This window comes from Epinephelus moara, chromosome 12, assembly GCF_006386435.1.
Source record: "Epinephelus moara isolate mb chromosome 12, YSFRI_EMoa_1.0, whole genome shotgun sequence".
Taxonomy (NCBI): Eukaryota; Metazoa; Chordata; class Actinopteri; order Perciformes; family Serranidae; genus Epinephelus; species Epinephelus moara.
Genome location: NC_065517.1, coordinates 32,232,426 through 32,260,120, shown reverse-complemented (window position 1 = coordinate 32,260,120; position 27,695 = coordinate 32,232,426). Strand labels below are relative to the sequence as shown.

Here is a 27,695-nt window from a genome sequence, read left to right as displayed (position 1 = left end):
TTATTGTACAGCTAAACAGTACACTAAAATATGTTCCTGACGACATTTGAGGCAAGAAATAGGCAATGCAGTAACGGAATCTTGATTCATATTTGATCACTGCTACCCAGATTGACCGCAGTTCACAAGCAGCTTTTGACATGACCGACAGCTGCGTTTGAGACTCCTCGGCTCTGATTGGTTGTTTTCTTTCACGTGAGGTTATAGGAAATGCTACATGGCCATACAGTAGGCAAAGAAATATAATTTTTTATCCAACACATTTAGTGGTGTGTGAATACCGTAACAGTTAAGCAAATATAACAGGAAGTTATTCTATAAAAGTTACCAGCTACAGCTTTAAGTTGTTGAAATATATTTCATATACTGCAAATGCATTTCTTTGTCCATCCCTTCTGACATTGACAGCTTAGCAACAAGGGCAGGACTGAGTGTATCCATACACAGTGCCAAAGAGGACTGCAGCAAATATTGGCAGGCACTGCTGGTAATACAAGGAGAGGAAGGCCGTTATATTGAACAGGCCTTGGCTTTGCCTTGAGCAGGTGGATACCAAACTGCAGACCAAAAATAATACAGCAAGCGGGTGAGCACGAGAGGGGTGGGAATGAAGAGAAAGACCCTCGAGGGAACAGCAGGGAGTCGAGAGAAGCACTAATGTGGACGTTAATGTGTGAGAAATAAAGACATGAGTGTCAGAGCAGCGGACCCTTCAAGGTCAGGCTGGACAGAGAGGTTAGGGGGGTTGGGGGGCTTGTAAACAGATTATTACTAATCACTGGTCCTGGTCTTTCTGTGGTGGCTGCCCATCCCCCCATGCAGCACACACACCTGTCTTGACACCACCTGTTTCACGCCATGCTCACCATATAACACACTCTGTTATCAGCTTATCACCACCAGTGCTGCTGATGTGAGTCCGTACAATGATTCAGGTTTATTTAAATATATTTGTAGCACAAAATAGAGTAGGTAGAAGAACCCCACATTTTTATTCCATCCTGTTTTTGTTTATTCTGTTCATTTAGCCTCACTTCTCTGTGAAATGGCTGGAGATTACACTCCCCTGCAGCCTTTTCAGATGACACATACACACACACACACACACACACACACACACACACGGTCCACAATGGCTGAAATGTGATTATATAACATTATCATGTCGCTGGCACAGCTACAAGTTAATATTCATACTAGCACGATGAACGCAGTGCCATCCTCAGCGAGACTCTCAGCTCACAATTCACCCAATAACAACTGTAGATGTGTTATTATATCTGTTTACGGCTGCATCGTATCGTAGGATATAATCCACACTTTCTGTTGTGGTATCATTACCTGAAACAAACACACATCGACATACGAGTGTGTGTGTGTCTAATGAGGATTGGCAGAGCTAAATAAAGACTGTAGACGGTAATCCACGGCCCACAGGAGAGCTCTAAGAATGAACCGAGGCCTCATGCTGTGCCAGTGTGTGTTTGTGTGTGTGTTTCCAGTCTGTGCCTGCTCTAATCTTTTTTATAGTTACACAGGAAAGCACTGTAGTAGTAGCCAGGATATTCCAGATAAAATTAGATAGAATTTGATGTGTAGATTTGTTTAGACAGCTTTACTCCTGTCAGATAGGCTGTTTAGGCCTCTCACCAATTTACACGTCAGCTGTGTGCAGGAGCGTCGTAGTAGTGGGAAGAGTGGGGCTGATTTTGTAATAAGTGCCATTACTAAATTAAAACTGGCTGAATAAATCGGATGAGAGACTGAACTTTGTATAAAAGAATAGTGGAGGCTCTTTAAGGAAGGGAATTCCCCAAGAAAGAGAAATCAGAGTTCAAAAAAGGAAAAGAAAGAAAGAAAGGTAAGGTAAACACAGCAAACTGACTCTTAAAATTCAAAAGGTGTGTGAGACATGGATCAAGAGAGGAATGGCATTGGGCCCACAGAGATTGCATACGCATAGGGCCCAGAATTTGGAGCTACACCCCTGGTTCACTCATTGACAACTCCCTTTACAACAGACACTGAGTTAGTGAGCAGTTAGCACAATGCTAACACCGTGGAAATTTCACACTCAGAATTCAGACACTCTAATAAAATGCCAGGCAGTAATTATAGTGCACTGTGTACATGTAGGGTGTGGTTTCAGACAGAAATATGAGGCTACAGTTAGCAGTCAGTTAGCTTAGCATAATCACTGGCAACAGGGGAGAACCAGACTTTGTCACAGTGACAATGAGACTTCAGGAAGCTCCCTGCCAAGAAATAGTCTGGCACATAACCCCATGTAAAGCAGCAGCTTGTCGTTTTTACACTTGTTCTTGTATGGATTAATTGAAAGAGATACAACATGTTAATTAGCGAGCTTTAGACTGGGTTTTTCACATATCCTTCAAAAGTCTTAAAAATGCTAAGACACTGGAAGTAGGATTTAATGAATCATTTTTTCTGACATTGTATTGTAAAATTTCAAAAAATATAACCAAAACAAATGTTGACATTTCTTTAAAAACACTTTGAGGAGTGTGAGTCCCCCACTCTTCCTCTCTTGATCCATGTCGCTCTCCTGCACCCTTCAAATTGTTTTATTCTTAACAAAGTCAGTTACCTTTATTTCTTTTCTTTTTTTGGACCCCTGATTTCCCTCTCTTGGGCATAGACAGGATAGTGTACTGTACGTTGGTACTCCAGTAATAAAAGCAGGCACTCACTTGGCCTTAGCTACGTTTAGAGAAGAACCTAGTGTAAGAGTGGGCTAACATATTTTGTACCTTTAAGGTATAAGAGGGGCCTTAGAGAGCCTCTACTATTTTTCTATGGAAAGTTCAGTCTTACAACTGATGTAGTCAGTCAATTTTGATTTAGTTAGGGCACAAATTACTTAGAAATAATAATAACAACAAAAATGCAAATAAATCCAAACTTTTCATTAAAGGCTTTGAGCTCTACATCTGTCCCACGGACGATAGGCCTACACTTATAAAAAGCACCTGAAAGAAGATCAGTTCTGCACTCAGGATTTCCAGTAAATAGGCTATGATACAGTTCTTGTTAAGGTTGCTTAGCAACCTCAGACGCAACCTACCGCCACACTCTTGAAAGCTGGCATAAAAAAGGCACAAAAGTAGCGCCCAGTGCCTGACTTCACATTTTCCAGGTGGTTAAAGATGCGGCATGTGCACGGCCCCTAAAGATGTAGAAACCCTGTTGAGGGATGCTGTTAGGTACATCTTGTTACCTTCAGACAGAGCCATGCTAACTGTTTTCCCCAAGTTTCCTGTCTTCATGCTAGGCTAAGCTAACTGGCTTTTGGCTATGGCTTCATATCTAGTAATGAGAGTGATATCAATCTTCTTATCTCTCAGCAAGAAAGCGAATAAGAGTAACTTCCCAAAAAGTTGAACTATTCCTTTAAGCACTATATCCCTGTAATTAGTTCAGTTTCAACTCGCCATCCAGAGATGCTGGCTGTGGCTCCAGCTAGTGACTCACACATGCACACCACAGACTGGACACATATTGTAGCTGTTACGCTCATGTACATGTAGTCATCAGCTTCCTGTTCAGGTCAGTACGATGATTCCACTCCTCTAAAAGCTGTTTCTATACTCAGAGTATTTTCACCATGACCTCAGATGAATTTAAACCCAGTGCCTTTGGTGCTGAGTGAACTCCACTCTCTGTTAGTTGACCTTGCACGGACCACATGTTCCCTAGAAATCTGTAGCACACGCCCTCCAGTACAGTGCTCTTTACACACTACACCACTAAATGAACTGAAATATGAAATTCAAGTGTTTTTCAGCTAATAGCAAGAAATAAAACTCCTTTTCACAGTCGTATTTTATTCTCTGCACTGAGATCAAATGCAGGCATCAAAAGAAAAAAGAAAATGGGATGTTTGCTCTCCATACAGAGCAAAGTGCTGCACACGTTTGTTACTGTTGCGGCTTTTATTTTGCAGTTGAATCACGGCTCCAAAGGCACCTGTGACACACCAGCATTCATGCCAGCTACTTCAGGCTGTTCATCAGTTACACTTTGCCTTCAGAAGACGCTTATTAGAATAAACAATTTGTTAGTTACCTGCACTGAAACACAATTCAGTGTTTTAGGTCTGGTTTAAGACACATTCATTCATTAAGTCTCTGCACTCCACAGATGACAGCCCTGTCATTTGTCCTCTTCCTTTTCACAGTCGCCCTCTGTCATTACTGTGCCATCCCCTGACACTCTCAATCTGTTACCATGGCAACTGCACTGCACCGCCACCGACAACAACACACCCACGCCCACCCCAAGGGTCACTGACTGTGTCACAGTGACAAAGGAGTAGATACGACCTATCTGCTTTCATCTGTCATCAGATATCTTAAATCAATCATGCTGAGAAGGAGCTGATTATCGAGTCGGCCTTTTTGCACTTACTTCCTATTTTCAGCCTAAACTATATCGAGACATGAAAAATTCATCAACATTGAGTTTCTTTGAGGTTAGGACTTTCCTCCAGCCAAGACACACATGCAAGGGAAGCACAGTGGCCTACATACAAGAAGCTTGTTGAGCTGCCCTAGAAATGGATCCAGCACAACTTCACAGACTAAAAACCTGATGGAAGACAACATCACCGTGTGTGTGTGTGTGTGTGTGTGTGTGTGGCCTACAGGTAGATATAGGCCCGTGGTATAGAAGCCTGTAATGTGCTTGATTTTGCTGCATTTATTATTTGGTTGAATAAAAGCTTTATATTTTTGATAGTATTAATAACATATAAGTTCCCATATGTTTAAATTATTATATACAGAGGGTGCCAAAAACCATTCTTGGTTAAATACAGAACATTATGCGTAGGTTTGTGTATGTGTTATGTATGTCTGTCTCATGTATGATAGCTTTTCTCGGAAACTCAGATGTAGGACGACAGCTTTAGATAGATATGGGTAACCTAAATTGGGATAATGGAGATACTCAGCACTGTATTGATAGCACTGTAAATATTAACTGTCATAAATATGATCCAGAACATCTTAAAAGGTTAAGTACCCATAACAACTTTTCTGTGCTGCATCTTAATATCAGAAGTCTGTCTAAAAACCACAATAACTTAGCCTCTCTACTTTCCATTATTGGGCGTGATTTTGATTTTATGGCCTGTAGTGAAACTTGGTTAAATGATAAGTCATAGATACTCTTAAATTAGAGGGTTTCAGATTTTACCATAAAAATACATTGGGCAGAACAGGTGGAGGAGTATGTATGTATGTAAACTCCAGACTCCAGGCTAATGTTTGTGATAACCTGGTATTGGATGATGATCATTCCGATTCCCTTTTCATCAATATCAACATTAATAAAGGTTATAATCTTATCACTGGAGCAATCTATCGTCCACCCGACTCAAACCCTTTTGATTTCATGGGTAAACTTGAGGAAACCCTTTATGCAGTAAACAGGAAAAATAATAAATGTATACTCCTTGGGGACTTTAACATAGACATCTCTAAGAATGATACAATTAAAAATGATTTTAGCAATATTCTACACTCATCTTCTTTTTTTCCGACCATCATACCTATACCATATCCATAATACCAAGCTGGAGTCTGGAGTGATTATGTCTGATATATCTGACCATTTCTCTATTGTACTATTTTTAAATATAGCTCATAAATCTGCACCATCTCATAGCAAGTTAACAAGTAAAGTACTGAATGAAAGAACTCTACAGCTGCTGTGTGAAAACCTGGAGAGCAAAACTTGGATAAATGTACGTAATGCTAGTGATCCCGATACCGCATACAATAGTTTGATCAATGAATTAACAGATTCAATCAGTAAAACCATCCCAGAGAAGGCTGTTACACGGAAAAATAATGAATGACACCCCTGGCTCACAAAAGCACATAGTAAAACCGCTTACTCATTGTGTTAATTTGTCTTTACTTCATGGTGTTGTGCCAAAAATGACCAAAATTGCCAGAATCATTCCTATTTACAAAACTGGTGACAAAAATGATATCAGTAATTACCGTCCAATCTCTGTTTTACCAACTTCATCTAAAGTACTGGAAAGAGTTGTGTATAATAGACTAAGTGATTATTTGGATAAGCTGCATATTCTCTCTAGTTCTCAGTATGACTTTGTGTCTTACTGAGGTAACTTAATGTCTCTTGGAGGCAACTTCATGTTTGTTTTGGTCATATTTGTGTCACTTTTAAGCCATTTTGTGTCCCTTTAAGATCGTTTTGTGTCTCTTTGAGGTAACTTTGTGTTTGTTTCAGTTGTTTTGTGTCCCTTTAAGAACGTTTTATGTCTTTCTTTGGTCATTTTGTGTCTCTATAAGGTAACTTTGCGTCTCTTTGAGGCAACATCGTGTTTGTTTTGGTCATTTTTGTGTCACTTTTAAGCCATTTTGTGTCCCCTTAAGATCGTTTTGTGTCTCTTTGAGGTAACTTTGTGTTTGTTTCAGTTGTTTTGTGTCCCTTTAAGAATGTTTTATGTCTTTCTTGGGTCATTTTGTGTCTCTGTAAGGTAACTGTGCGTCTCTTTGAGGCAACTTTGTGTTTGTTTTGGTCACTTTGTGTCTCTTTTTAGTCGTTTTATGTCCCTTTAAGAACATTTTGTGCCTCTCCAAGGTAATCTTGTGTCTTACCGAGGTAACTTTGTGTCTCTTTGAGGCAACTTTGTGTTTGTTTTGGTCATTTTGTCTCGATTTAGCTGTGTTGTGTCCCTTTAAGTTCATTTTGTGTCTCTCTGGGGTAACTTTATGTTTGTTTTGGCCATTTTGTGTCTCTCAGAGGTAACTTTGTGTCTTTTTGAGGCAACTGCGTGTCTGTTTTGGTCGCTTTGTGTGTCTTTTTAGCCAATTTGTGTCCCTATAAGGACATTTTGTGTCTCTCAGAAGTAACTTTGTGTCTTTTTGAGGCAACTGCGTGTCTGTTTTGGTCGCTTTGTGTCTCTTTTTAGTCGTTTTATGTCCCTTTAAGAACATTTTGTGCCTCTCCAAGATAATCTTGTGTCTTACCGAGGTAACTTTGTGTCTCTTTCAGGCAACTTTGTGTTTCGATTTAGCCGTGTTGTGTCCCTTTAAGTTCATTTCGTGTCTCTCTGGGGTAACTTTATGTTTGTTTTGGTCATTTTGTGTCTCTTTTTAGTAATTATGTGTCCCTTTAAGGACATTTTGTGTCTCTCAGAGGTAATCTTGTGTCTTACCGAGGTAAATTTTTGTCTCTTTGAGGCAACTTTGTGTTTGTTTTGGTCATTTTGTCTCTTTTTAGCCGTTTTGTGTCCCTTTAAGATCATTTAGTGTCTGTTTAAGCTCATTCTGTGTCTTATTGAGTTTGTGGTATCAAGAAGTGGCTTCCTGTTGGAGAAGTAGGTCATGGCTTGTGCCAGTGACAGTTTGCTCAACAGTTGAAGTCTCTACAGTCGAGAGTTAAAGACACACAGAGGAAACAAAGAGTAGAGAGTGAGGGAGCCACGGTCTCTGGTGCATCGCTAGCATTAGCATGGTCACCTTTGGCTGTGTAAATAATGCAAGGCAGTCATTGGCTGATTATTCAATTATTCAGTAGGGGAGCGGATCACAAGATAGAAGGTCCAGGCCCAAGACACAGGGCCAGACCTGCCCAGCGACCACACACAGACACCAAACAAAAAAAAAAGACAAGTCATGCCAATCAGACCAGCAGTCATCTGTATGCAGCGCCACGCCACTGCTTGGGTCTGACTCACTATTTGTGGTAGGTGACAGTGATTAATCACGATTTGTCATAAGGTTGCCTCTGCTGTCATCTGGTGATGTGTCAATAAAGCTGTGAGGTCTGATAATGTTATTCAGCCATGACTTTATGGCACTATACCAGGCAGAGTAAAGCAAAGTCTTTGTCCTGTAGAGAAGAGGTGGTGGGGCCTTTTGTATATCTGTGCTCAGGGGCCCAATGTCTCATAACCCACCCATGATGCCTGTACAAGCTTAAACACACAAATAGACAACACAAAACCCAAATAGTTCTCTTTGCATGTGATTCAGACAACAGCCTATCTTGGAATTTACCTTTTAATTTAGTACGTGTGACACTTAGACTTTCTTTACAATCCAGACTTACAATAAATCTACAATGTGAACAAGGTGTAAGTTTCTGTTTCAACATTGAAGGGGACACATATGAAACGGGGACTTTATGGGTCCTCCACCAGAAAGTTTTCACCAACAAATACTTAAGCACCAATTTGCTCCTTCTTAGCATCAATTTATTGTGTAAAAGTCCTCTGCTGCATGAGACAATGGGCCCCTGGGCACAGATATAAAAAAAGGCCCCACCACTTCTTCTACAAAGGAGCATTACACACAGACTTTGTGGTGGTTTTGTGTCTCTTTTTAGTCATTTTGTGTCCCTTTAAGATCATTTTGTGTCTTTTTCAGGTCATTTTGTGTTTGTTTTGGTCATGTTGTGTCTGTTTCTTATCGTTTTGTGTCCCTTAAAGATGATTTTGTGTCTCTCCAAAGTAACTTTGTGTTTGTTTTCGTCTTTTTGAGTCTCTTTTTAGTAAATTTATGTCCCTTTAAGGTCATTTTGTGTCTCTCCAAGGTAACTTTGTGTCTCTTTGAGGCAACATTGTGTTTGTTTTGGTCACTTTGTGTCTCTTTTTAGCCGATTTGTGTCCCTTTAAGGTCATTCTGTGTCTCTCTGAGGTAACTTTGTGCTTGTTTCAGTCGTTTTGTGACTCTTAAAGGTTATTTTGAGTCTTACTGAGGTAACTTTGTGTTTCTTTGAGGCAACTTCATGTGTGTTTTGATAATTTTGTGTGTCTTCTTAGCTGGGTTGTGTCCCTTTAAGGTTGTTTTGTACCAATTATTGGTCATTTTGTACCCCTTTAAGGACATTTTGTGTTACTTTGTGTCTTTGAGGCAATTTCGTTGTTTTGTGGCTCTTTGTGGTTGTTCTACCAAATGTTATAGTTATTTTGTGTCTCTTTGCAGTCCCTTTCCATCTCTTTGCGGTCATTGTCAGTCTCTTCCTGGTCAGAAAGTTAATTTACATGACATTTTGTAGATACAGGCCAATGGGGCCCCTGAGCCTGTTCAGTAATTCATCTATGCTGTGCTACTTTCATGTTTGAATTGGGGAGGAGGGGGCAAATGCACATGGACATGCCCCCTTTGCCCCCCCTGAAATCTACACCCATAAATGTGAAGTTAAAGGAAGTGGCTTGGCAGGAGAAGGGAAATGAAATAGTGTTGCTCTGAGGATGACTTGTCAGTCTGCCTTAAAATATGACCTTTTCTCCCTCCCACACTCTCCCTTTCTCTCCTACCCTCCCTCTCACTGGGTTTCCATCATCTTTACTGGACGCTGACACCAAGGGTCAGCAGAGGGGTCATCACCATGGCTGCATCAATTCATTATGGCACCACACCCATTAAAGCTCAGGGCATTAACAAATGGCTGCTGATAATTACATGCTTGTGATGGCATGTGTGGTTTGGGTGGATGTGTAGTGCAGCCTGTTAGGCCATGGGCTCTGTGAGGCCGGTAGGAAAGAGGAAGAAGACTTACACTCCAGGTGCTTTTTCTTGGGCGCCATCACTTCATGAGTGGTGGCTTTGCAGACAGCCCGGGCCATATCTGATCCCGTTAGCTGGTATTGCGCAGCGGCGATGCGATCCGTGAGCGTTTGCCCCGACATTTTCTTTCCGCTGAATCGACCACCTCAGGAATGTGTTTCACCCACAGGGCCGAGGAAATATGAATATGAATATATCACCCGGCTGCTTCCCGGAGCGGATCCCTTGCTCTCCTTTCCTCTTCCCCGGATTGATAGGCCCGTGACCTTCTGTGTGGGCGGAAGAAAAGCGCACAGAATGAGCTCAAAGCAGCACATAAACGTTATTTTCGCATCAGATCGTGCGGTCACGTTGATGATATGCGCGGTGACATGAGTAGACTTACGCAAGGTTGTGAATTCCCCTCGGCTCGTCCCGTTATAGGCTCCGACCGTTCAGTTCAGCACCTTGGACAGCTAATGCCACTCGGTTATGTAACACTCAACTGGCAATGAAAGCTATTTTCTCACCCCGCAGCAATTTAATGCAAAAATAGGCCAATGAAAAACGCGGTGCAAGCGAGGCTCCTCCGCGTGTCCTCAAAAATATTCTTGTGAAAACGACTGTAAATCAACACTCCATAGGTCGGCCGAATATCCCGTTTGGAGGGGGCATCAGGTTTGGCTGTCTCTGCTCCACCGTCAGTGCATTAAAAAGAAGCTTTCAAAATAAGAGAAGAACCCGCAGTTTCCTCCTCTGGCTGTCAGATTGCGGTGTTTCAGTCAGTTTCAGGCGCGGAGATGTGGCTCCTGTCCTCAGATCGACAGAAAATGCGCACCGCTCCCCGGTGGTGTCGCCAACACTGCGCAGCGCAAGATGCTCGGGAAGAGGAAAAGACAGAAGGGAATTTCCTTTTTCTCTTTCCTCCCCCTCCTCCTGCTCCTGTCGTTTGTTTATTTATTTGGCCTATCTATACGTCCATCCAGACTCTCCTCCCCCAGCGGGTGCTTGGAACAGGGTTGGGTGACACACGTCGCATCCCTCGTCTCTTAAAGGGGAGTCACTATAGAAGAAACTCATGTCACTATGCGCCAAAAGGGTTAATGCACGAGCGTGACTGGAGCTTATGTGCTGCTGCATGTAGGAGATGCATCTCACAGGTCTGCACGTATAGGAGGCAGTGACAGATGATGGAGGTGGAACATGTTCTGGAGATAGATAGATAGATAGATAGTGTGTGTAGTGGGCAGTAGTAACAGTAGTGGGCCAAATTATAACCTGAATCTATTAGCTGACCATAATAAACATTTTTATATAAAATTTTATAACATATTTTTGGCTCATTCTCCCATTGTACCTCACTGCATTCTTGAAACTAAAACTTAAACAACTGTACACTTGTTATATGTATATTGGTAGTATGCTATCCCATGGATTCTTCTATGGCTATTTTAAATATTCTAATTTCATTATATTTATTGTGTTTCATAGTAGCCTATATTGTACATTCTATAGATATCTTATTCCTACAAAATATGCTAAGGCTTATTTTTTGTACCGATATATACATTTTGTCTCTTCTAGGGTTATATGTACAATATAATATAATGTATATACAACACTACAAAATATACTTAAGATATATACACTTAAATATACATTTAAAAAATGAGGTAGAGTGGGAGAATATATATAGGCCTATTGCACTATAAATATACTAAAATTAAATACATATTAAATTTGTATTTAAATATATATCAACATAATCATAGGATAACATACTGGCAATATACATATAATAAGTAAACAAGTTTAAAAAAAAACAACTTTTAGGTATAGAGAGTGGGAGAATGGGCCAAAAATATGTTATAAGATTTTGTATAAAAATCCGATAATAATGATCAGATAATATATGATAAATATATAAGATATAGTAATATTAGATACGTATCTATAGGATGTATCCTACAATATAAAGAATACAGGCTACAACAATACACTAGATATATATACTAAGATTAAAATATTTAAGATATCCATAGGATAACATACTAGCAATAAACATATAATGAGGATACTTTTTTTTTTTTTTTTTTAGTTTGAGTTTTAAGAATAGTGCAGAGAGTGGGAGAATGGGACAAAAATTAGTTTGCATAAATATTTGTGTTATGATCACATAATATATAATAATATTAGATACATTTAATGTTCAATATAAAGAATACAGGCTACCACAATACACTAGATATATATACTAAGATTAAAATATTTAAGATATCCATTGGATAACATGCGAGCAATATGCATATAACAAGGGTACTTTTTAAGTTTTAGTTTTAAGAATGCAGTGAGGTAGAGTGGGAGAATGAGCCAAAATTATATGTTATAAAATGTTAAAATCTGTACTATGATCACATAATAGATCAGGGTTATAATTTGGCCCTCAATACTGTTGAGAAAAGAGCATACACAGTCCTTTTAAATGTGACCAGACTCCATATTTGTTCTGTATGGACATAAAAAAAAGCCTGTTAATTTTTTCCCTTTTCTTTTTTTATTTTATTTTATTCATTTTTATTTATTTGCAAAACTGCTTTTATTTTTTAAGAACACGCAGGTCACGGCAAAAATAAATAAATAAATAAATGAATGTAATTGCATGTAGTAACTTGGCTTGTTAGTGGTGTTTGGGGCGTCCCTGCATCCGGAGAAATTAATACATTGAGAAAAGGCACGCTGTGCGTCATTACGTCACGTCACGTGACCTACACGGAACTGCAGCCACGTCGTCAAGGAGAGGCGGAACCGGTAGAAGCAGGAAGCGTCTCATGACACTTCACTGCTGAACATCCAGAAAACAAAACAGTAAGTGAATAAAAAAAACAATTAAATGCGCTAACATTTATAATTTCAGTTTGTCTCTTACGTTCAGCACCGGAAGTCCCAGTTTTCACTGTGTGTTAATGTAGTTTAAGTAACTTAACGTCAGTGTAAGGGAGCTGCTCTGTCATTCAATTGATATGATTCAGTTTATTGAGTTTATCTGTTCAGTGGGTGGTGAGACACTGCTGCTGTGATTGGGTGCAAACTTTGCCCTCTTCTTGTCCTTTGACTTGTTGTATGAAAGATTGGTCCAGGTTGTTTCAGCAGGTGTTTTAAAGACAGGTTCATTATGTTTTGATTCATCTGTATGGGTTAAAAGAAGTCCAAAAGATTTCTCAGTGTATTTTATATATAAAATAGTATAAATTCGCCCAGTCTCAACCACATCAAAATGTTTCTTTATGCAGCAATAACAGTGACATAAAGTTATGATAAATAGGGCTGCAAATAACTGTTACTTTCACAGTTGATTAATTTGTCTATTATTTTTGGTTCATTAGTTGTTTGGTCTTAAAAATATCAGAACATGGTGAAAAATGTTGATTAATGTTTCCCATATTCTAAGATGATGTCCTCAAAAGTCTTATTTTGTCCACAACCCAAGATATTCAGTTTTCTGTCATAGAGGAGTAAAGAAAAACAGAAAATATTCACATTTAAGGAGCTGGAATCAGAGAATTTTAACCTTATTTTCTTAAAAAAAAAAAATACTGATTAATCGAATATCTAGTTAGTTGGTGATTAATTTAATAGTTGGCAGCTAACCAATTAATTGATTATTTGTTTCAGCTCTAATGATAAACCTTTAATATGATGATATAACTGTGACAGGGGTCATTCTGCTCATGTAGGGGGCTGGATCATGGATTCTGACAGGTCACAGAATTTTTTAATGTCTGTGTGTTGTGTTTCAGTGATGGCCCAGTTTCAGGAGGTATCAAACCAGTCCACTCTGCACCCGAAGCCTTCAGGCTTGGTTCTGCAGTATGGTACCGCTGGTTTCAGGACTAACGCCAAACACCTGGACCACATCATGTTCAGGATGGGACTGCTCGCCACTCTGCGTTCCAAGAAGACCAAAGCCACCATCGGAGTCATGGTCACCGCGTCGCACAACCCTGAGGTGAGAACGGCATCAGAAATATTAACGTCTTCATGCAATAGACATGTGATTTATTTTGTGTGGATATTTTAGATCATTGGTTTTATTTTCCAGTCCTCACTTTGCTTATTTGACTACATGTTGTTTTTTTATATTCTTAATAGCTAATTTTATGTGATCCTACCAGTTTAAACAACCTCATAATCATAACCTTCCCTTCCAACTTCTTCCTGTCTCTCTCTTTATATCTGCTCTTGTGTAGGAGGACAACGGGGTGAAGCTGGTTGACCCAATGGGGGAGATGGTGACGCCGACATGGGAGGGCTACGCCACCCAGCTGGCCAACGCTGAGCAGGAGGATCTGCTCGCTGCACTGAAGGACATCATCGAGAAGGAGGCCATAAACATGAGCCAGGAGGCAAATGTGTTTGTTGGCAAAGACACTAGGTACATGATCTTAAAGGATAACATTTTCTATTGTATCTAAATTCACCAAAGTCAGTTACCATCCTTAAAAAACATTTGTAAAAACCTGTAACAGCTGAGATGTTGGAATCACAGGATTTTTGTGATGAATGCAGTGACGATTGTCCAACTATTACCCCTTTCACATCGATGTTTGACTGTCACTGCCAGAAGGAGACTGTTCGCTTCTCTCCCTGTCCTTTAATTAGTTAACACAAAGAATGTCGGCAAACCTCGATCATGTTGCCCTTTAAACGCTCTGCTACCTCTGCTGTCCACATTTTTTCTCAAGTCACAGTCTGATATGACCAAATGGGCCTCAGGGTGCACTAAGATAAAAGGTAACGTCTGTATTTTTTATCCTGGAGCCTATTTTCCCATGTTTATGTGTCTTAGTGACTAATGGTAACAACAGTTTTTGAAATTGGTCCATTATTGAGTGAAAGTGCTGAGAAAGCTGCTCTTGATTGGTCAGAATTTCCATGTGGGAAAAATCCAGGAAGTAAAGCAAACGTTGAAGAAGAGTACACTTGCAAGATAAATGTGACACTTTCTAATGTCACAATGGAGGGACAACTTTGCAGGTTGATTTTAGCGCTGCTCATCGTGGACTATATTGCTGTCATTGTTCATTTTAGTCAAACCATACAGTTTGAAAACGAGGCACGGCTCCAACTAGAAAACAATGTTTTGATGCATTGGATGTGCTGAATGTGCATATTAAGGCAGTACAGTTCGATTGAACCGAACCAAACAGGGCAGGTGTGAAAGCACCACAAAAATATGGGAAAATAGGGTCCTAGTTAAAAAATACTAAAGTTACTCTTAAAGCAACTTCTTGTTTGGATTTCAGAGACACACCTGTGCTATCCAGGTACATATAAGTAAACTAACATGCACTTTTACCATGTCTCCCTTAGCATTATTTGTTCTCACTGTGACATAAAACTATCTCACTCTACAAAAGACTAAAAAACACACGTGTCCTCTGACTACAGGAGCAGCAGTGCCAGCCTCTCACAGGCAGTACTGGATGGAGTCTCTGCACTCGGTGGCCACAGCAAAGGTCGGCTTAATTAAACCTGTTTAACCTCACATTAAACTCATTTGTTTTCTCACCGTAGTTTTATTAATTTCTTTTCTTTTTCTCATCTTGACCTCTGACTCTCGTTCCTTTAGACTACGGCTTGGTGACCACCCCACAGCTACACTACATGGTCTGCTGTAAGAACACAAGCGGTAAATACGGAGAAGCCACAGTGGAGGGATACTATAAGAAACTCTGCCAAGCCTTCATTCAGCTCACAAAGAATGTAAGGGAACAGGGCGTGTCGTGTGTTACTGTGACTTCATTCAGTGCATGTGGGTGTGTTTGTGCATCCAGGAATCACTCCTTTCTCCTTCCCTCCGTCTTTCCTCTCTGGTAGGCATCCAACTGTACAGATGACCAGAAGCACCTCTCAGTGGACGGCGCCAATGGTATTGGGGCTCTAAAGGTGCGGGAGATGGAGAGTCACCTGAAGGGGGAGCTGCACATATCGCTGTTTAACGACGGGAGCACTGGAAAGCTCAACCACCAGTGTGGAGCTGACTTTGTCAAAGTGCAGCAGAAACCTCCAACAGGTGCGACTGAGCTTTCAGGTCTTGTCAGAAGAAGCAACAGGTTGAGATGCAGCTGGAAATTATTTGTCTCAAAGGAAAATCATTTTTATAAATAGAGCGACAACAAAACAGTAGGTATGATAAATTATTTCTGTGGCTTATTAGGAATGGATACACAGATGTAGTGTTTGACCACAAGATGGAGACTATTAATCAGAAAACTTCCCAAATAATGACGGTTATATTTGGTTTTACACTCACTCTATATGACATCTGTGCCAAATTCTGTGTCCCTATATTTGCCTTTTTCAAGGTAATCTAGATTTTTCAGTGTTCACCAAGAGAAAACTTGAACATTAGAAAGACAGGTGCTGCTTTTAATTCACCACGTCCATCTTGTATCTCTGTCTCCTCTTCTCTCTGTGTGTGAAGGCATTAAGATGAACCCAGGGGAGCGCTGCTGTTCCTTCGACGGCGACGCCGACCGAATCGTTTACTACTACGCTGACTCTGAAGGACACTTTCACCTGCTGGACGGAGATAAAATCGCCACTCTCATCAGCACTTTCCTTAAAGAGCTGCTCACACAGGTACACGCTCAAATACAAACATGGCAGCAGTTAACAGGCCCATGTACACACATCCTAAGTAAACAGTTTCTTTGTGTTCATACAGGCTGGTCTAGACTTGAAGATAGCAGTGGTGCAAACTGCTTATGCTAACGGAAGCTCAACAAAGTACTTGGAAGACACCATGAAGGTGAGAAAAGACCCTTCAGATTAATCTTGTTTTCTGAACACAAATATACAGACAACACAGCACATGAAGCAAAACAACACAAATACACTTACACAGCTCTCCCAGGCATAGCCACTCCCACACCCACTGCACTGCCACCCCAACCCCCCAAAATGCCAGTATAAACACAGTTAAACTATATAATGACCTATAATGCTGATGAATAATGACTGAATACGCTGACACACGTTCATGTAATGTAGGTGATAGTGAGGTGCACCAAAACTGGAGTGAAGCACCTTCATCATGCAGCCCAGGAGTTCGACATTGGCGTGTACTTCGAGGCCAACGGTCACGGAACTGTGAGTAGATCAGACACACTTAAACAAATCACACCAAGCAATGCTCAGTTGGTACTAAGGGGCCCAAAGTGTGCCAAGAAAATATCTCCCACACCACTACACCACCAGCAGCCTGAACCGTTGATACAAGGCAGGATGGATCCATGATGCCAAATTCTGACCCTACCATCTGAATGTGGCAGCAGAAATCCAGAGTCATCAGACCAGGCAATGTTTTTCCAATCTTCTATTGTCCAGTTTTGGTGAGCCTGTGTGAACTGTAGCCTCAGTTTCCTGTTGTTAGCTGACAGGAGTGGCACCTGGTGTGGTCTTCTGCTGCTGTAGCCCATCTGCTTCAAGGTTGGACAAGGTGTTGTTGCTTCAGAGATGGTCTTCTGCAGACCCAGCAGTTGAACAGGTGTACCTAATTAAGTGGATGGTGAATGTAGTTGCCTATTCATTTTCTGTCAACCCCCATTGTTTTAGCTTTAAATTTACTACGTTACATTCCACCACTGCCTAACATATCATGGTGTGTTGAGGTGTGTGTCATGATGTGTTTCAGGTGTTGTTCAGTAAAGCAGCTGAGGAGAAGATCCAGCAGCTGGCTGAGAACTCCAGCACCAACGAGGAGATGAAGAGAGCAGCTCTCCTGCTGCAGAACACCATGAACGTCATCAACCAGGTGGACACACATACATGTGAACAGACACTGCACCAATAAAGCAAAACTGCGTCATTATTATTATTGCCCTCACTCACAGCTGTGATGTGTTATTTGTATTTTTATTATCCTGTAAAGACTGTAGGTGATGCCATCTCCGACATGCTGCTGATCGAGGCCATAATGGCCATTAAGGGTATGACTGTCCAGCAGTGGGACGCCATCTACAGCGACCTGCCAAACAGGCAGCTTAAAGTCAAGGTACTCGTTAATTTATGTATTATAACATATAATATTTCTGATATGGGGAAAATTGTTTCTCGTCAATATGCAGGAGCTGCTACAAAACAGGCCTCGGACGTCCATGAATGTTTGAGAAAATGTGTAGCTGAATGGATATATTATATGTAACAATCATCAACATCCTGAGGAGCTGCTTCTGGTAGTTTTTTAATATATGATATTGGTTTTAAATGTGATTTCTTGACTTGATGAGGTCCTTGTCTGGTTTTGACCTAAACATGATATTCATTATGAGTCCTTAAATTTCACCATCAAGGCCTTTATTATTAATAAAAGTACTTCAATTTGATATACCTGTGACTGCAGTAACTCTAGACCTGGCAAGGTGTCGGTGTCTCGGTCAAGAACACTTTCAAAGACAGCAGGAGAGCAGATTTGTGACGTTACGCTTTTGCTGTTTTGTGTATAACCTGTACGCCTATCAGAGCCACGTCCACACGAATATATGTGCACGAGCAGTTATAGATAATCATATCTGTGCTTGATTTTTTTTCCTGCAGGTGTCGGACCGCAGGGTGATAGACACGACAGACGCAGAGAGGCGAGCAGTGAGCCCGGCAGGACTGCAAGAGGCCATCGACAGTCTGGTGAAGAAGTACAAACAGGCCCGCTCCTTTGTGAGACCCTCCGGCACAGAGGACGTGGTGAGAGTTTACGCCGAGGCAGAGACACAGGTGAGATTTTCTTTCCTTTGGACATCTTCTTGTCCTTTTATTTCTATTTTTTATATTTATTTCCTTTCATTCTCTGATACATATTTGTGTTTCAGGAGAGCGCCGATGCCCTCGCACATGAAGTCAGCCTCGCGGTGTATCGTCTCGCAGGGGGAGTGGGGGACGAGCCCAAACCATTGCACTAGAAACACTCAGAATCACACTTTGACTAATCAGTCGGTGCTTTTAGAACACAATCCCAGCAGACGACATCAATCTCTGAAGTAATTTATCACAATTGCTTCTTCACGGTGAGATGTCAAATTCTATTGTACGGTTAATTGCACTTGGTACTTCACTGTCATTTTCTACTTCTTTATATTTGTCTGTCAGTGTGAGGATGTGATACAGCAGGGGGGAGACAATGAAGGGAGTTTATGACACTTTAAGTCATGCTACTTATGGCTTGTTATTGCATCTCAAACAGGCTCCCATGTGCCTGTATATTAGGGGGTACTGTGTAACATAAATAAGCTACTTTACTGTCTTTATGTCATAATTAAAACATCAATTGTCTTCGCACACACATAAAGAAGGTTTTAAAGGAATACGTCATCCCGGAAATGACTATTTGTACATCAGTTGCTTACCCCGTGTTATGTTGAATTTGTGAAGAAGGCTTCGATTTTCTTGCATGTCTTAATGGTGAACGAAGGAACCAAAACCAGAGAAAATTCTTAATAAACTGAAGTCATTGGGGTCCACGTTTAACAACAGCTAAACTATATCAAAACATATGTTTACAAACTCGTATACTCAGTGCTTCACAAACAGAAAACCCTCTCTGACGGGGTACTCAACTAAATGTGAAACTAATCCACGCTCTCTTCAAAGCCAGACTCCATTGACAAAAACAGCAGTTTTACCTCACTGAACACAGGAGCTGCTGGTCTACCTCTGCCTCCATCTGTAGTATGTTTGTGTTATTGTGTGAGTTTGGTGAATCCGAAATAATCCTTTAAAACACCAAAGTTTCACAATAACAACAAGCAAGCTAACTGATCAAGGTAGAGGTAGACTAGCAGCTCCTGTGTTCGGTGAGGTAAAATTACTGTTTTTGTCAATGGAGTCTGGTTTTGAAGAGAGGATAGATAAGTTTGACATCAAGTTCAATTCCCCGTCAGTTTGTAAACAGATGTTTGATATAGTATTGCTGTTGTTAAATATGGTCCTCTTTGACTTCAATTCATCAGGAATTTTCTGAGTTTTGGATTCTTCGCTCACCGTGGAGGCATGTTAGAAAAACAAAGTTTTCTTTACAAATTCAATGTAACATGGGGTGAGTAATAGATATATAAAAGATCATTTGGGTGGTGAAGTATTCCTTTAATGGTTTCAATCAACTTCTCTTTTACCGTCTACGAAATGGAATCTTTTTTTAACCAGTTACTGTAATTTCTTACTTTTTTGAAACAGTGAAATCACAAGTTTACATGAGGGGAGTTGTAGCAGTTGTTTTTCCCTTGAATCTGTTGGAAAGCCTTTGCTGCTTTGGTTTGAATAAATAATCAAAAAGACAAAAGACTCTTTTGATTTAAATGAAAACCACAACTATGATTACTTGCTGTTTATTTTGTTACTTTGACAGACACGTTCCCAACACACAGGAGGATTAAAAGAGCAGAAAGGCAGTGTGAGGCAGGCAGAGGGGTTAAAGCAGGCAGAGCAGAGTGACTGAACACAGTGTTACTTTCTTAATATGAACTCTCCATGCTGCTTGAGTTCAGGTTGTGTTTTCTTTCCAATTCAACATTGAGTTCTAGGATTTTTAAAGCATTAAAATAACCGAAATAACATGACATGGAACTTTGGTGTGCAGTATATAGGTTGTTCAGGGAGACGTGCGTCTATTCTTCATCTGTGTCGTCCGCCGCTCCAGAAATGGTGATGGTGCGCTCCTGTGTGTCGCTCTCATAAGTGTCCTCATCTGTCTTAACTGTTCTGGGAAAAAAGGGGTGAAGAAAAAGACACTTTATCGTACCAGTAAGGATTCTGATTAACAAATCATAAATGTGGGAAGATAGACGTTGTGTGCCCTCTACCTGATGAGGACAGTCTTCCTCTCAGACGTCTCAGTTGCCTGCTCCTCTACGTCACCGTCCGTCTGGGTGTCTGATGAGGCCACCTCCACTCCGGCAGCACCCGCAGATTTCTCAGTCTTGCTGCTGGTCGTGGCACTGGGGGGTCCGTCTAGCTTTGAAGTGGCAGCAGGGTCGGAGCTATCAGAGGCCGAAGCTGAGGCGTGCACGCTAACACTGGAAGTGAGATGCCTGCCTCCAGTTAGGGACAGGTTTTGGACCATGGTGCTCAGACGGTTGTCCTCCCCCTCGATCAGCTTCCTGATATAAACAGAGGGGAGTGAAGGTAGAGTGAATGCTGCATCAAAAACGAAAAATATCCTGTGTAAGTCAGGTTTAATTCTGTTTAAATGGCATGTTTTGTTCACCTGTAGGTGGTGATCTCTATCTCCAGAGCCATCTTTGCATTCAGCAGGTCCTGGTATTCCCGCAGCAGCAGCGCAATCTTCTCCTTGGTCACCTTCAGATCCAGCTTAATCGCCTCTATACGCTCCTGGTGCAGTAGAATACAACATAATTGCTTTATTTTAAGGAGTTTGAGGCCAGATGATGACTAGAAAAAGTCTTTATATTCTTAAAAACATCTCATGTATCAACAATCGTGTCAGTCACCTGCAAGTCCTCCTCCTTCTTCTTGTATTTTTCCGCTAGATCACGAATCTGAGCCTCCAGAAACTCATTCCTCGTCTTCAGTGCCTCCAATTCACGCTCCTTGCTAAGAAGCTACACACACACATGCACCCACAGTTGTTTTATGCTGAGAAGAAACAGCCGTAGTGACCATGAACAACAAGAGAAAATCATACTCACATCCTTCTTATAGCCTGCGATTTCCTCTCTCACACTTCGAGTGCTTTGAACGTGTTTGGTGGAGGCGTCGGTCAGGTCCTGGAACTTTGTCCGGTACCAAGAGTCCATTTCCTGGAGAACAACAGACATTAACAGTGTCTATTACCCAAATACTGAGGATCACATGTGTCAGTTATGCTGATGACATACCAGTATTTGTTACAGGTCGTGAATGTGGTTTAAAGAGACAGTTCACCCCAAGCCAAGTCCCATCTAGTTCTGTTACGTTGGAGAAAAGGCAGACATCTCCAACACTCAGCAACTCACACCAAAACAATTTACACTGATAAATAGTACTACAGATAGGACAACTTTGGAGTGAACTGTCCCTGTTGTCGTGCATTAGAAGACTTGAAGTGACCATGATGTGGCTTCACTGTTGCACACTACCTGTAGGTTTTTGGCGGCAATGCTGTCATACTGAGACTGAATCTGTCTGAGAGCAGAAGACATGTCCGGGAGGCCAAAGGTCAGGTCCACCTTGGTGGTTGCTGAATAAATCTGCTGCATCAGCCCCTCAATTTCCTTTAAGTGGATCACAAACAACCAGAGTTAGAAAAATAGAGATGCATGCAGCACTGAAACAAGTTTGAAATACAGGTCCATATTACTTTCTAGTCCAAGCATTGATGGTCATCTTTCTTTCTGTCTTTCTTTCTCTGCTACATGTTTGTGCAGCAAAAATCACAAGACCAAAAGTCACCAAAACTGGCAAGTGGGTTGCAAATTCCAGCAATGACTCAGGTAATAGAATGGCACTCACTTACCTCAAGACGGTGCTGTAAAAATCAAGTTACATTTTTCGCTATTATCTTGAAAACACCTTGGCTCAGAGTCAAAATTCTTTCATCATTTTAATTGCTAAATTCATCTGCATCTTTGCTCCGGCAGTCTTCTGCTTTAAAAATGTCAAATTTTGTGACTTTTTCTCAATTTCCTCAAAATCTTTTTTTTTTTTTTTTTTTTTTTTGAGAACTCATCAAAAACATTCAGCCAATTACAAATGTGAAAAAGTTAATATCTCCTGGGCTATATTAAAACAGTATTTCGTCTGGGTATGGAATAAGGAATCTCTGCATCACATGTTAGTCACACTGCTTCCCCCCTCAGCTTCCTATGAGCCTCTCACACCATGCCCATAATTACCATATTTGCAGCCTTGCTCACTCTATCCATCAACAAGGTCTTGATTGAAGTCTAAGCTGTCACTGTAATAATTACCAGCCCATTAAACCATTAATGACAGAATGAAAGGAACGCCAGCCACCAGCCACTGACTCATAAACACAGTATGCAGTGGATGGGATGGAGAGACGATCATATGTTACCTCCTTGTGAACTCTCTGCAGGAAGGCCAGCTCCACCTCCAGGTTTTGCAGCTGTTTTTCCAGCGCGATCTGTGCTGACGTTGCCTTATCCACATCCTGGGGCAGTGGACCACATAAAGTTTGAATGGTTTGGTGAAATGAAAGTCATGTTTTGCTCATATGCCACTGAATTCTCACTATTTTCAAAGTTGTGGAAAGGCTTTCTACTGTTTCTTACCGGACGGAGATTCTCGATGTCTAGCTCCGTCTTCTTCCGGGTGTTCACAGCATCATCATATTTGGCCTTCAGCATGTCCAACTGGCCCAACATGGCCTCCTTGGCTGCCAGAGACATATCCTGTACAGATCAGATATTCAATGATCAAACAGTTGAATGGAAACATGCATGAGATAATGTGGTGGAAAGGAGTATTCATATTTTAAACTACGCCTGGCTTCTAACGTCACAACAAACCCTGATCTAAAAATATGTTGCAACCATGAGACATATCGTCTCTCACCCTCTGGACTCTCATTGCCTCGGCTTCCCTGTTGAGGTCCTTCAGCTGAGATTCATACAGCTGCCTGAGGCCTGATGGTCTGACATAGCGGCTCTTCAGGGCCTCGATCTCAGTCTCCAGCACCTTGTTCTTGGACTCCAGGTTTCTCACCTACAAGAAGCAATACAGTAGACATAGATGATTAAAGTTGGAAGTACGAAGAAGTAACAATTTTATACACGTGATGCTTTTTGGTAAAACTGAAGAGAGAGTTATGGGCTAAAGTCTCAGAGAGTTCAGGGTGGCAAATGCCCAAAACAAGTCAGATTGCAAAGTTCAGATGTCGGTAATTTAAAATGATGATAATTTGTGTGGCATTTAAGGAGTTAAATATGCAAATATATTTGGTTGGTCCCTCTTGCCTTTTCAATATACACAGCCAGCCGGTCGTTGAGGGCCACCATCTCCTGCCTCTCAGAGGTGCGAGTTGTCATGAAGGCCTGATTCTCTGCTGAAGCCGCATCCAGATCCAGTTTTGGCCCAAGACCCATGGACATACCAAAGCACAGCGCTCCCATACTCACACTGCTGTAGACAGGAAGACCAGCAGAGAGTTTTCAGTGGATTATCCATTGCATTGATTAATGAAAGTTAATTTGTCATTTTTCATTTTGAAAACATTCAGATGCACATATGACTGATGTAAACCACCAATATCTACTCCCCACACTCTTGGAAACAAGTGTCCGAGAAGGGTCATTGAAAAAGGTTCTTCCAGAAACTAAAGAGGGAGTCTCTTATGGGGACAAGCCGAAGAACCCTAGGTGGTTCTAGGTAGCCCCTTTATTTCTACGAGTGCGTTCATTGCTTATAATGCACTCACACTGTAAGAACTGTTGGGTTTGTTTCTCATTAAAGTTTTACTGGGAACATGAAACACACAAAAAAATCAAAAACAAGTAAAAGGAGTCTCACCTGGTCATGCGGGCCTTACCGGAGATGGCCCTGCGCCCCATCGCCCCTCCACTCCGGCTCCAGCTGGCGGACCGGTGGCGGGTCTCCCTGCGGGTGGGAGAGGGACTAGACACCCGGAGCTGGTAGGCAGGAGTGGCGGCCAAGGTGCCCTCGAAATGCCGGCGGTATGAAGACATCCTCTCTGGACTGCGGCTCATTTTGACGCTCCTGTGACTTCTGAGACTTCAGCTGGGGACTGGAAACTGGTCACTCACACCTTTCAGACTGTGGTGGGGTCTTTATACTCTCAGCCCTTCCCTCAACACCACAGAGGAATGTTGAACCTCCCCAACCCAGGGTGAGTGTCCCTGCAAACATCTGTCAAGGTGACGTCAATTAAATTATTATAGGTGGCAGAAAGAATCTTCATTTTATAATAATGATGAAATTATCTGTTGACTTACCTGCACAAGAATGTATGTGCTTACATTAACTGCACATATTACTGTACGTTTACTCATAATGTTACTGTCGGTGTTTTGCTTATAGTGTATTTAATATCATAGCACATTCATCGATGTCAATCCACATACCCACCCACTCAATCCTCCACCTAGGCTATTATTTTAATCTTTTCCCACTCACAGTGATGCAAACGTGTAGTTGGAGGAAGAACCACTCTGTAGAAATACTGTGTGACAAATCAAAGTCTTACATTCAGGATTTCACCTGAGTAAAAGTACAAAAGTATTAACAGCAACTTGTACTTAAAATATAAATTTAAAGTACTTGTTGGGTAGAATGGACCCTTTCTGAGAGATTACATGATTACATACCATAATATTGGAATATTATTATTGACACATAAGCATAAGCACCATTTTAATATTAGGTTTTGACTACTGAATTCTTAATTTGTAAAGTAACTAATAATTAAAGCTGTCAGATAATTGTAATGGAGTAAAATTTACAGCATTTTCCTGTGAGATGTAGTGGAGTAATAGTAGCATAAAATGGAAATATTCAGATTAAGTACAAGTACCTTAAAACTGCACTTAACAACAGTGCTTCAGTAGATGTACTTAGTTACTAGGGATGGGGGAAGAAATCAATACAGCATAGTATCGTGATATTTTTTGTGGCAATATCATATCGTCACAGTGCCAAGTATCGATTTTTTTAAATTATATAAATGAATAATATTACAAATACAAATTAAGTTTAAGGCAGCCTACTAGAATAATATAATGAATTGTTTTTTCAGTCCAATAGATGCTTTTTACTGCAAAAAAGGAAACAAACAAACAAAAAATGGCTGAAGCTGAGATAGACAGACCGAAAACTTTATCTTACTAGATAAAACAGATGTTGACAAAATTTGTGGACATAATTTGCAGTTAAGAAAAGGTAATGACTCGCAATATATTTTATTGCAATACTCAGCATATTGTAACATATTTAAAATTGCAATAATATTGTATCGTGACTTAAGTATCTTGATGATAACGTATCGATAACGTTTAGTGATTCCCACCCCTATTAGTTACTTCCCACCACTGAAAAGCTGTATATTAGGGATAAACAAGTACACCATAATCTGTATCTGTTCAACCAACCAAATTATCTGTATTTATACTCGGAGTGGGCGGGGTTTCTGTCAGAAGTGGGTGTGGTTAAACTGAAAGTGGGTTGGGCCTAATCAGAAGTTGTTATTTTAACCCTGCAATTTCTATGGATTGATCAGAAGTTGTAATTTTTATTACCTATGAGAAAGGTATTTACAGAACAGCCTCAGAATTGAGAGATCATTTTTGTCACAAGAGTAATAAATTAAACATAGCTACCAAAATGAGGACTTTCCTTTATCTACATTTTACTTGTATGACACCTGTAAAATAAAATATCTGTACCGGATACTCGTTTCATCCGAGTATTCCCTGTTGGATATCGTTATTTGTATAATAAGATAATAGTCATACATGTACTCGTTGAATTCTTTTTTTTATTTGACATTTTTTTAAAGGCGGAACTAAAAGTCCGGAACCATTCCACAGTGGCTTCTATCCGTCACCGGACCACATTTGCTGTCGCTCCAGTGTCAGCTTAGCATAACTACTTTCCCTGTGCTATCCGCTTCTTTCTAACAGAGTTTTATCGATATAAAGTGTCCTTCTCTACCTCAGCTGCTACAAGATGGCTGGAAACTTCTGGCAAAGTTCTCATTAGTAAGTTTTAATTAAATATTCGACGTGTTGCGTCTTTATTTAATAAATGACCGTGTGTGTTGAGAGGCCTAACGTTAGCTGTGTCTGTGCCGCTGCGCCAACAGTTGCTCCTGAACTGTTGCTATGATATGAAGGAGCAATTAAAACAAAGATAGACAACAAACATATTAAAGATAAAGGCTGTTATTAAAGCTTATTTAGACGAGCTTCTGTTTGTAGTGTTAGTGCTTTACGACGGTGAAACAGAAGGCTAACACAGTGGGTTATTGTTGATAAGTGTTGCGCTACCCGCTAGCTTGGTTGATGACAGTTTGTACTGAGTAACCGACGTTACTAAGAGTATATGGAAATAATATTTTTTGTTTTATCCGCCACAGTCTGCAGTGGGTTTTGGACAAGCAGGACCTGATGAAAGAGCGTCAGAAGGATCTGAAGTTTCTGTCAGAAGAGGAGTACTGGAAGCTGCAGATTTTCTTTGCTAATGGTAATTTATTAAATTAGTTTTGTCATTGACAACATCTGCTGACTGCTTAGAGCACATCTAATAACACAGCACCACATTTGTGTTTCTTATACAGTTCATCTGACATATATAAGATAGTATGTTCAACTTTCTGTGTATGAATATTGCTGTTACCTTTTATTTTTTGTGCCTGTATTTATTATTTACAGCCCAACACATATTTTGTCTGTTTCAGTGATCCAAGCTTTGGGGGAACACCTGAAGCTGAGGCAGCAGGTCATTGCCACTGCAACCGTTTACTTCAAACGCTTCTATGCCAGGTAAGGTGACCTCTGCACCCCATTGTGTGTCAGCTACGCTCCTATAAGTGTTTGCTGTTTAATGAACCCTGTTTTTTAACATATCTGGGGAAAACTGCATTCTTCTCTCTGCACCTTGGACATGGAACGATCCACAGAAAGATCTAAAAGTAGATACACCTATATCCATTGATGAATTTAAGGGCATCATACAGAACGTAGTGCCCGAGACATGTGCTTGTTTTTCGCGAGAGGCCACTATGTTTGAATAGTTGTTGTTTTATTGTGGATTTTTGTGTTATATGTTGTATTTGTTGCATTTGAATTAGAGCTGGGTTGAAAAAATCGATTTAATCGATTCAAATCGATTTTCCTTTAAATGGCACAATATCCGATTCAAATCGATTTTCCTTTAAATGGCACAATATCGATTCATTAATTAAAAAGTCGATCTTTTACTATAATTGTTTATTTGCCTGTCGCCTCAGTTTGTGCCTCATACAGATCTGCTGGTAAAGTTAATTTAGCGTTAGCAAGCATGATAAAAGACGGCAGAGAGGCGACGTTGTGCAAATAAACCAAAGATTTATTAATTCTCTGTAGCAGTAAACACATGGGCCGATAACAAATGTGTTAACTAACTATGCTAAAGCTTTACAAG

At 40.7% G+C, this 27,695-nt stretch overlaps 4 protein-coding genes across 9 annotated transcripts in view; 2 read left to right on the top strand and 2 right to left on the bottom strand.

The window, feature by feature from the left end:
• LOC126399021 (clathrin coat assembly protein AP180-like) overlaps positions 1-10,638 on the bottom strand; it is a 44,873-nt gene extending 34,235 nt beyond the window's left edge. For 2 of the 5 annotated variants that reach the window (XM_050058731.1, XM_050058733.1), the window contains exons 1-2: positions 9,955-10,632; positions 9,562-9,838 (exon numbers count right to left, since the gene is read on the bottom strand). In XM_050058731.1, the coding sequence (XP_049914688.1) occupies positions 9,562-9,691 (130 nt within the window). In that variant the 5' untranslated portion in view covers positions 9,692-9,838; positions 9,955-10,632. Of the gene's footprint in view, positions 1-9,561; positions 9,839-9,954 lie in introns of all 5 variants that reach the window. The other 3 variants (XM_050058729.1, XM_050058730.1, XM_050058734.1) reach the window with 3 other exon arrangements.
• A 1,680-nt stretch (positions 10,639-12,318) lies between these two features.
• On the top strand, positions 12,319-19,867 carry pgm3 (phosphoglucomutase 3). Its single transcript, XM_050058621.1, has 13 exons — positions 12,319-12,413; positions 13,346-13,554; positions 13,796-13,980; positions 14,997-15,064; positions 15,178-15,311; positions 15,426-15,621; positions 16,033-16,190; positions 16,276-16,359; positions 16,602-16,700; positions 17,245-17,364; positions 17,482-17,604; positions 18,147-18,320; positions 18,416-19,867. Coding segments are annotated over exons 1-13 (1,641 nt in total). The 5' UTR covers positions 12,319-12,412; the 3' UTR covers positions 18,506-19,867.
• Positions 19,868-19,913: 46 nt separating this feature from the next.
• On the bottom strand, positions 19,914-24,319 carry ngs (notochord granular surface). Of its 2 annotated transcripts, none has more exons than XM_050058623.1 (11): positions 24,069-24,319; positions 23,516-23,681; positions 23,115-23,264; positions 22,832-22,951; positions 22,615-22,710; positions 21,677-21,811; positions 21,248-21,358; positions 21,050-21,160; positions 20,806-20,930; positions 20,402-20,698; positions 19,914-20,300 (listed from the first exon to the last, which is right to left on the bottom strand). In XM_050058623.1, exons 1-11 carry the CDS (start codon positions 24,263-24,265, stop codon positions 20,207-20,209), a joined length of 1,602 nt encoding a protein of 533 aa, XP_049914580.1. In that variant the 5' UTR covers positions 24,266-24,319; the 3' UTR covers positions 19,914-20,206. The 2 variants fall into 2 exon arrangements, with proteins under 2 accessions (XP_049914580.1, XP_049914581.1); XM_050058624.1 differs by having other exon boundaries at positions 19,914-20,295.
• Positions 24,320-26,128: 1,809 nt separating this feature from the next.
• The window catches only part of ccnc (cyclin C), a 12,338-nt gene continuing 10,771 nt past the window's right edge, over positions 26,129-27,695 (top strand). The window contains exons 1-3 of the mRNA XM_050058572.1: positions 26,129-26,272; positions 26,650-26,756; positions 26,971-27,055. Coding sequence (XP_049914529.1) covers positions 26,241-26,272; positions 26,650-26,756; positions 26,971-27,055 — 224 coding nt within the window. The 5' untranslated portion in view covers positions 26,129-26,240. The remainder of the gene's footprint in view (positions 26,273-26,649; positions 26,757-26,970; positions 27,056-27,695) is intronic.

Bases quoted from the DNA above. Each gene is read 5' to 3' on its own strand.
- pgm3 (XM_050058621.1), top strand. The intron at 13,981-14,996 runs GTACATGATCTT...CTCTGACTACAG, and splicing joins TTTGTTGGCAAAGACACTAG to GAGCAGCAGTGCCAGCCTCT. The intron at 18,321-18,415 runs GTGAGATTTTCT...TTTGTGTTTCAG, and splicing joins ACGCCGAGGCAGAGACACAG to GAGAGCGCCGATGCCCTCGC.
- ngs (XM_050058623.1), bottom strand. From the start codon at position 24,265: ATGAGCCGCAGTCCAGAGAGGATGTCTTCATACCGCCGGCATTTCGAG. The intron at 22,711-22,831 runs GTAAGAAACAGT...CCACTGCCCCAG, and splicing joins ACATCGAGAATCTCCGTCCG to GATGTGGATAAGGCAACGTC. The intron at 20,931-21,049 runs GTGACTGACACG...CTACTGCACCAG, and splicing joins AGAAGGAGGAGGACTTGCAG to GAGCGTATAGAGGCGATTAA.